Raw genomic sequence first — 10,079 nt, 5'->3', positions numbered from 1 at the left:
GTAATGTCATAATAAGATGCCCATCTGTTAATTTGGCAAAAGTATTACCTGCAATAGGTTATCCCGATGAGATCCGTTCTCTTAGAAACAAATGAGACCCCTAAGTAAGTTGGTGTTGAGATTGTAGAAATCAGCACCACGCCAAGATTAGACACCATTAGAAAAGGCAGACTATAGGAGTGGTACACTGATGGTTCCTCCAGCAGATTGATAGACACTGATTACAGAGCAGGGTATGCTATAGCAATAGCTGAAGTGCAGCTTTGCCACTTGAAACATCTACCCAGTAAGATAAGCTGTATGCTGTAACAAAAGCATGAATACTAGTCAAGGGTAAAACTTAACATTTACACTCACATTATGCTTTACAGTTCTTATTTGTGGCCAGCTGTGGAAGTATCACGGATTCATAAGAGAAACAGGGCGCCTTATTAAAAATGGTCCTTTAGTAAGGATCTTGTTAAAAGCAATACTATTATACACCATGATAGCAGTAATAAAATGTGAAGACTACACAGGAGCTAAAGGTGATGCCATCGCTGACCTTTAAATGAAAGCATGTTACAGCCAGTGCAGATGGGATATAATGAATAAAGCATTCCCAAAAATACAGCTCATTCAGAGACAATTGTTGCAAGCTAATGTAAAGGAAGCACAATGGTCTGAAACATCACATGAACATAGAGGGTGGATTGAGTTGGATGTGAGCCGAATAATGAAGAGAGTGTGGGCCTACCATGATGAGATGCCTGTGTCCCCACGCAGTATGTACCTTTCTCTTACAAGACTGGAGCAGGGACCATCTGATATTGCGCAAGGGAGGATGAATGCTCATATGCATGTTGCTTCCCAGTGAATGGATTTAAATATTTGGTGGTGTGGGTTGATATGTTTTCAAAATGAATGGAGGTGTATCCAACAGGGAAGAATAATGCAGCAACTGGGGCGCAGTACTTCAGGAAAGCCATCTCTCCAAGGCTAGGGACCCACCAGGGCATACATAGCGATAGAAGGAGATAACTTAGTGACTACATTTATGCTAAAGAGGTTGTTTTAGAGAATAAAATATAACATGCATACCCCATACCACCCTCCAACTTGAGGCCAGGAGGAGTAAATGAACTCCAAAATATATATATATTTTTTTAACTGATTATTAGTAAAGGCAACAGATGGAACAGGCCTGAAATGGCCTGATGCTCGGACTTTAGTACTGCCTGCAACGCGGCAAAGACTTCTAAAGCGATTATGGAGACATGGTCATGGTGAGAAAAATAAAAGCGGTTCATATTTGGCTTGGTGCCTTATTCTAGTTCCGCTGACATGGCATTTCTGAACTATATAGCACCCAGAAACAAGCCACTCTGGGAAGCAGTCTGAGAGCCCCTAAGGTGGCAGATCTGACTTCTTCCTTGCTAATTAGCAATGATGCATGCTTTTGGTACCAATGCATTAATTTCACTCTGTTTCTGAGCAAACCTGCTATGTCTGGTGAGTTTCATTCATTTTCTCCTGGGAGGGTGCCAGTATTTCCCCATCACAGGTGATGCCCACCTAAGCACTACAAAATATGGAAAAGATGGGCGGATTACCGGGGTCTGTGGCTGGAGCCCCCAGCCGTTGTAGAGTCTCATATATTGGGATAATTCCTGGTGCACATGGGGTCTGTGGAGGTGTTGGGGTGTGGGGGTGTGCTATCATGCTTGAACTACTTTGCTCTGTATAAAGGCAGTGGACAGGACTATGCAGACTCTGTGCGACTTCGGGGGGAGGAGGGAGGGAGTTGGGGGGGGGGGGTTCTGTATTATTTGGTATGCTTTTGTTCTGCATTTTGAGGTCATGCACAAAAGTCGATTGCTCCCGTGGTAATGTCTGGCTTGATTCTGCAGATGTCTCTGGTGTGCAGAGCCCTGCGATGTATGCGCAATTTGACAAATAAAATATGTTTAAAAAAAAAAAAAGAAGGCAATAATAAATGCCAAACTTGACAAGTTACAGAAATCTGCAGAAACTCTAGAGCACAGTCACGCTCTGGAGTCAGCTGTGCAAGTGGGACAATAAGGGGTCATACAACTACAGATGAGGTAAAAAAGGGTTTAGAAGGTTGTGAAAATGATTCTCACACAGGAATAATAATAAGCTGGTGGAAATATTGGAAACAAAACTAGGACTTAAAAATATGAAGGTTAGTGGAGTACCAGATGGTGAAGGAGAAGTAGACCTTAGAATCCTTCCTATCTTATGGGAATGCTCATGGAGGGAACCACTGATGTTAACAGCTGAAGACACTGAGTATCCATTGATTAACATGAGGACGGGCGCTACAATTATCTTGGTCTTCAAGGACAAGGTCATAAAGGGACAGCTGATTCCTGGTAATGGCTCAACACAAGAGCAAACGATCAATGAATGGAAACCCGATGCCTCTCTCCCCAGACACCAGACAAGGTTGTATTTTTTCAATTTATTCTTTTCACCCTTATTGCGTTATGCACTGCACACATATATATTTTTTGTATTCAAAAAATCTTTTCTTTAAAAAATAAGGTCTAATATCAGATAAGCAAGTGTCTCGTTTTCCTCTCTATATGTTTGAGGTGACCTTGTCGATACCCGAACCACAAAATATTGCCTCGGTATAATAGAAGTTCAGTGGTGGGAGAGAAGGATATTCAAATGATGACACTGACCAATTTCTGGTATTTGATGGAAATCCTTTTAAATCGCATAGGACTTGTATCTATATGCGTTTGAGTTGTCTGTGTATTTTTCTTGAAGCTTCTCTCTCGTAGACAGACCACCAGACTCAACTGTATTTATAAAGTGCTGGACAGGGAATAGAGTCTGGTCTTGGTCTTTAAACATATTCCCTAGGACCCTCCAACAGATTAGTATTGTTAGTTGCTTATATTCTAGCTTTGTGGCCATACTGTTTGGCACAGCAGTCTCACCTTTATAGTACTCCCACACACGAGCTAGCCCTCCTTGGCTTTACCCGATTTTCTAAGACCCACAAAAGTGATCCACACCTCTGCTTACTTCTCACCCCCGCACAACTGCTGTCCAGCAGGCTTTCAGGTGTGGTCTGTCACGCAACCCTTTGCTTCTAGTTCAAGTTAACCCAATGTGGAGTTGAGTGTGAGTTTTAGATCCACAGACATCGCACTGCCTAACCAGACAAACAAGGAGGACAACCAAAAGATGGCAATCAGTAGGAGCAATCTCCAGAAGGCAAATAAAAGGGTTTAGCTTCTAAATACTCTGTTCAGCGCAAGTCTCCACTTTGTTTTCTTTCTGTATTCTGTACTAAGATGCTAAAAAATCCCCCAAAAAGAGTTACCAAAAAAAACACAACCTCAAAGCAGTCTCCCATTTTCTTTAACAAAGATATTTAGAGCTTTCAGAAAAAACAAAATAAAATAGAACTTAAATCAAGTTATTGACATAACGCGAACTTCTGATCACATGCTTCCATTTGCCCAATTTATAATACGTTTTTTAAGGTAGGGACTGACATAAGCAGTTTTGAAGTGGTTTTCTTACTAATCATTTTAACTGGTGCTAACCAAGTAACTAGGTTGTAAAAAAGAAATTGCCGTGAGGATGACAAAGATTGAAAACGGTTATCCATATTGGAAAAAGGAGGACTTTGGTTCAAAGGTAAATTTGAGGCTGGATAGTCTGGTAGAAATCAATTAGCTACAGCTACATTTCAACAGTACAAAATTGTTTATTAACACTATGAGGTCTGTGGTAAACTCAAACGTTAGTTTTAGCATCAAATCTAACCAGAAATTTCCAGCAATATAAAATAGGGACAGGAGACATACAAAACATTATTTTGAAATAAAGATCCACATTTTGAGAAAAGGCATTCAGAACATTAAACTGTTTGCCCTTGAACACAACCAGGGAACAGAATTAGAGACCGTGCAGAAATCTGAATAACAGGATTATTTTTTAATGCATACTATAATGTTTGACTCAGACTTCTCATAAAAGAAATCAGAAAGAACATACAAAATGTAGGGTAAGAAAGTTAACAAGCAATGCTTCGGAATTGGAACCAAGACACAACCACAATATTTATTCTGAAACACCAAGGAATTTACCCAATGAACATACATAATGCTACGCCTGAAAAGACTTTTCAGCCAGTACAACTACCTCCTATATTCTTTCATAACATATTGTACTAAAATACATAATCAGTGTTTCAGTGACATATATGTACATAAATATAAAAGCTGAAAGCTCAGGAGAATACTTGCAGAATTGCCATCCATCTTACCTACCCAAATATAGTTCAACAAAATATGCAGATCTGTGCTTTCTTATGTGTAAGCTAATAAGCGTAAAACAACCATATATGTTACAATGCGATCTAGCTAAACAAATAAAAGATTGAGCAAACAAACATTGTTTTGCACTCCAAGAAAATTGGGCACCAACATATTCAAGACATGTTATCTTCAAGTGCAGTTATCTCTGCCTTGGTGGAAAAAACATCTGCCAACATATGTTTTGGGATTTCTGAACCCCTTACTTTCAGCGTGTAACATGCATTTTCTACCTTTGCCAGGCTCTGTTTCAATGTGTACAGCTTCCTGGAGATTTCATAGGGACCTGCATTTCCAATGTATGAAAATCCATCATGAATGTCCCTTAGAAACTGACTTAGTTCAAAAGTTGTGTCAATATCACCGTTCCCCACACTGCCAATGCACAGTCGCATCAGTTCTCCAGTGAGGTCAGCTACACCCAATAGGTAATCCACTGTTGTTACTTTCAGGCTCCAAACAGAGGGTGGTTGTTGAGTATCAGAAAGTTCAGATGGGAGCTTATCAAGTGAACTGGGCAGACAGTTTTGGAGAGACTTGCACACAGGCCTCTCAAGAGATTCTGATGTAGACTTCTCAGGAGGTTCGGAAGGAACCTGTCAAGGAACAAAAATAGGCAAATAAAGTAAGCAAAAATCTTGCCAATCAGAAATCACTCAAGATGAAGCTAAACTGCAGCGGACTACGCCTTTATTTAATTTTTATTTTAAAAGTTTTATATAACGCTAGCTAGACCCGTAGGTATCAGAGCGCTTTACATACATACTGTAAAGAAAAACAAACGAAAATTGCATTACATAAAAAAAATACAGCATGGAAGATAAGGTGGTTAACACAGTCCGGTCACCAACTATCCTTGAATGTCAAGAGAGAGGAGTAAACTCGGATATTGAAGTCTAGGTTAGTTGACGTTGGTTTAAAAAAATTATTTTGCATGTATTTACACCCAAAGTGAGGAAAGCTAAAACCCCCCACTTATGCAATAACAACAACTCTTAACCCTCAGTGGTAGCTTGTATAATGCAGAGAACGCCGCAGTCTTACACTCGCATACATATGTCTGTGTCCAGCAGAGTAAAGCTCAGGATTTCACTTTGGAGGTCTGGGAATAGTTAAGACGTAGCGTGACAAATTCTGTTTTATGTGAGTTGTTGGACCTGGCCATCTTTGCAGGGTCAACCACAGACATTTTGCCTATACCCTCCATTTTTTAGCTGAATTTGTTTTATTTTTGCCCCTAGGTTTCTTCGCACTTTACCACTGCTAATCAGTGTTAAAGTGCTGGTGCTCTCTCCCTGACTGGCAGATCTAATTTACTTGTAAATCACTTGTAGTGTGGCATACCATATGTCCAGGGCCTGTAAATTAAACGCTACCAGTGGACTTGTGGATTTAATCTATATCTTTTGATTGGGGGTGAATGTTTTGATTTGTTCAGTATTCCGTCCATCATTTGTGTCTTTTGCTTTCTCTCCCTAAATGTGCTGGGTATGCCCAGACGTGGATTCTGGGCTCACTGTGCCACTGCATTCAAGCTAGCCTGGCTGATGAGGGGTATAACCCTGAAACTGGTCCTAGGATGCTTGATTCCGGTCCAGGGAGACCGGACTTGGCAATGCGGCTGGTCTGTTCCCATGAGGAACAGTGTCAAGATTGATTTGCATATGGTTGGGTCTAAACTGGGGTGGCATGGTGAGACCTGACTTGGCAGTGCGGCTGGACTGTTCCCATGAGGAACAGTGTCAAGATTGATTTGCATATGGCTGGGTCTAAACTGGGGTTGCATGGTGAGCAAAAGAACAATGGATTTAACCAAGATCTCGACTCGGGCTGAATGTTTTGATTTGTACTGCATTCTGTCCATCATTTGTGTGTCTTTTGCTTTCTCGCCCTAAATGCGCTGGGTATGCCCAGATGTGGGTCCCAGGCTCACTGTGCCACTGGATTCAAGCTAGCCTGGCTGATTAGGCCTGTCATTGCAGCCTGAATGAAGTTTTAAAACTGCCAATTCGCCTAGGCAACATACCTCCTTTGCCAAGCCCTAAATAATAAGTTACTTACCGTTGGAAATGCATTATCTGGTAGAGACTATATCGAGGCACAGACGCATTACCTTTTAATTTCCCCAGGCATCGGAACGGATCTGGAAACATTTTTGTGAGTAGTACTCCTGTGTGCTGGGAAGTGGCATTGATCGGCTCCGCGTGCATAGTCGTCCCCGCCAGAAGTGACATTCGAGGCACCTATAAAGGCACCACTTCAGCGTGCTGATGTCAGTTACTTATCACGACTTTCCACGCCAGAAGCGCCGAGCCATGAAGAACACCGACACTGGTGTTTATACAATAGGGACCTGAAAGGGATCAGCCCTGAACCTAGAAATGGTCGGTAAGGAATCTGTGGCTAGATGTAGTCTCGTCCAGATAAGGCATTACCGAAGATAAGTAACTAGTTAATCTGATTGAGACCTCTAGATGCAGATTCCTTACCTTTGAGCAGATGCCCAAGAAATACCATCCCCTGAGGTGGGTCGGTGGACAAATTTCACACAAAGAAGCCCTGCAGGACCGAACGTGCGAAGTGCCCATCCCTACAGACCTGATCGTCCAGGAAGTAGTGTTTGGTAAATGTGTGCAGAGATGCCCTAAGTTACTGCCTGACAGATGTCCAGGACCGGAACTCCACATGCTAACGCAGTGGTTGCAGCTTTAACTCTGGGGGAATGAGCTCTGAAGCCTTCAGGAGGTTGCTTCTTGGCCAGTGTGTGGCAGATTTTGATGCAGACCACAACCCAGCGAGAGATGGTTTGCTTCTGCACCGCCCGACCCTTATACGCACCAACACACCCCACGAAGAGTTGGTCGTCCACCTGGAACTCACGTGTGCAGTCATAGTAGCTCTTTTTGGGTCCAGACAGTGGAGTCGCTAGTCTTTAGAGGCATGTGGAGGAGCGGAAAGGGTAGGCAAAGTGATTTATTGGCCTACATGAAACGGGGGGACCACTCTTAACAGAATGGACGCCCTTGTGCAAAGCACCAGTTTGTCATGATAGAGAGGTAGGCAGCTTAGATGATAAGCCTGCAACTCATTAAATATGCAGGCAGATGTGATTGCCACAAGGAAGGCTGTTTTTAGCGTAAGAAGCCTGAGGGGACAGTTGTGGAGAGGCTCGAAAGGAGCACACATCAAAAAAGTGAGAAATAAATTAAGGTCCCACTGAGGCTTAATGAATGGCAAAGAGGGAAGAGGTGGCGGAGACCTTTCAAAAACCTATGTACAAAAGGGGATTTAAACAAAGTTGGTTGGTCAGGTAGCCGCAAGAATGTAGACAGAGCGAAGATATATCCCCTTAGGGGTTCCTAGAGCACAGCCCTGCTGAGTAAGGTAAAGAATAAAGGGCAAAACTTCAGAAAGGGGAACAGAAACAGGGATCAATGGATTTTTCTGCACACCATGCCACTAATATTTTCCGACGGCGGGTGTACACCGTCTTGGTGTAGGGCAGCCTTGCCGCCAAAATTACATTACAGACTTCAGGAGGGTGCTCAATCTCCACACAAGAAGGCAGAGAATGGACATGTTCAGGTGGAGGATCCTCCCCTGCTACTGCAATAGAAGATCCTCCCGAAGGAGCAGCCTGATTGGAGGATTGATTGCCATGCTTAGTAGCTTTGGATATCAAACTCTCAATGCCCAGACTGGTGCTACAAGGATGACTTGGGCCCGGTCATTCCCAATCTTCTTGAGAACTCTGGGCCGGAGTGCTATGGGCAGAAAAACGTACAGGAGGCCTGGGCTCCATTCAAGACAATAAAAGTCTGAGCAAGAAGTGCCTAGGAAACTCCAGCGTGCAAAACTGCTGACATTGCACACTCAAAGGAGGTGAACAGATCTAACCAAAATCCCGCCACTGCTGAAAAATACTTTGCGCCACCGCTGAGTGGAGATGTCATTTGTGATCCGCTAGGCATCGACGACTGAGTTTGTCCACTCTGCCATTCAGGGAACCTGTGAGGTGTTGAACCACCAGAGATATGCACGGATGTTCCAGCCATGTCCAGAGGCGCAGGGTCCACTACCGCACCCTGTTTGTTGAAGTACCACATGGTGGTGGGGTTGTCTGAACACCTGCACTAGCCTTCCCTTGATGGAGAATAGAAAGGCTTTCAATGACAGTCGAATTGCACAGAGCTCTAAAGCAGGTTGGTGTGGAGTCCGTATTTCCCCAGAGACCCGAGTCCTCAAATCTACCATTTCTCCCAGATGGCCAACCCATCTCAGGAGTGTTGTATTTGTCATCACTGTCAGATCTGGTTGAGGAAGGAAAAGGGGTCTGCCGCTGACCCAATCGCGGTTCGTAAGCCACCACTGTAGGCCCTTTGCAGTTCCCTCTGTGATCTGGACCATGTGGGAGAGATTCCCCTGATGCTGTGTCCATTGAAACTTCAAATTTCAGTGCAGAGCCCACATATGCCATCAGGCATGTGTACCAAGCAGGAGGCAATGAGTCCCAAATGCTTCAGGTTCTGCCTCACCGAAATCCAGGATAGACGCTGAAACATCAGGATCATAACCTGAATATCATGACTCGCCATGCAGAAGGATAAGCACGAAACTGCACTATGTCCACAACAGCTCTGATGAAAGGCTTTTTGGGGACCTGAAAATACCTGGAATTGGAACCACAGCCTACTTCTGGCACCAGAAACCTCTCTACGGCTCCCCTGGCCAAGAGAGTCATGACTTCCTCATGGAGCAAGGATAGATGATCCTCTGTCAGCCGGTTGTAAGATGGGGGCATGGAGGGAGGGGCAGTCTTGAATGGGAGGGAGTAGCTCCTTCGGACAATCTGCAAGACCCACCTGTCATATGTAATGGACTGCCAGTGAAGCAGGTGATGATGAATCTTGCTGCTAACTGGATGCCCCTGTTCGTACAGGGCTTGAAGGCTGCAGCTGCACGTGGGTGGGGACCAGACCACTGGCTACCTGACCCACGAGGTCGGTGGGCACTGCGCCCTCGTCCACACAGAGGCTAGGGAGCAGCTCGGTGGCTGGAGGAAATTGGCACGGCTGGAAGCCCCTTCTGTAGCCACGAAAGGAGTGAAAATCAGATTGAGGTGAACATAGGACTGCAGAGAGGACCAAGGACTTGGAAGTAACTGCCAGTCCTGTAAGTGCGCCAGCGTTGAATCTGCCTCGTCTCCGAAGAGACGGGTGCCATCGAAGGGCATGTCTATAAAGGAAGCTTGGACATGAAAAACCAGTCGTCCTCAACCAGGCGTGGCTCCCCAGGCCCATTGTTGATGAAACCGCTCTGCCCAGTGAGCCGGTTGCGTACTGTGAACTTTGCTGCGTCTCTCCTGTCTGCAACAGCATGGGAGAGGCTGGCTCGTGCCTCCTCCAGGACCTGTGGCAGCACTTGAGCAACCATGTCCCACAGGTATGCAGTGTTCAAGGACCGCAATACGAGGTGGTGGAAAAAAAAATCTTCTCCAAAGAGTTCAGCCTCATGGATTCCCTGGTGCGGTAGAGAATGCGCCCTGGAAATTTGAGGCTTGTACCACCAAGCTCTCTGGGGTAGGGCGCTGGGTGAGGAGGTTTGTGTCCCCCGGGGCGGGCGGTGGCCGATCATCCTATGCACAGGAGCCCCTGTGTTGGGTTTGGACCAGGTCCCCAACAGGACGTCAGTGAGGGCATCAGTGATGGGAGAAAGTGTTCAGATGAGGAGACTCCCGTT

General features: G+C 44.8%; 1 protein-coding gene across 2 annotated transcripts in view; it reads right to left on the bottom strand.

Annotated features, from left to right (window-relative positions):
• Positions 1–3,939: 3,939 nt before the first annotated feature.
• TSNAX (translin associated factor X) overlaps positions 3,940–10,079 on the bottom strand; it is a 346,461-nt gene continuing 340,321 nt past the window's right edge. For both annotated transcript variants that reach the window (XM_085611968.1, XM_085611969.1), the window contains one exon: positions 3,940–4,936. In XM_085611968.1, the coding sequence (XP_085468094.1) occupies positions 4,457–4,936 (480 nt within the window). In that variant the 3' untranslated portion in view covers positions 3,940–4,456. The remainder of the gene's footprint in view (positions 4,937–10,079) is intronic.

This window comes from Triturus cristatus, chromosome 6 (genome assembly GCF_964204655.1).
Source record: "Triturus cristatus chromosome 6, aTriCri1.1, whole genome shotgun sequence".
Lineage (NCBI taxonomy): Eukaryota > Metazoa > Chordata > Amphibia > Caudata > Salamandridae > Triturus > Triturus cristatus.
The sequence above is the reverse complement of the archived record's forward strand: the minus strand, read 5'-3'. Positions and strand labels throughout refer to the sequence as shown.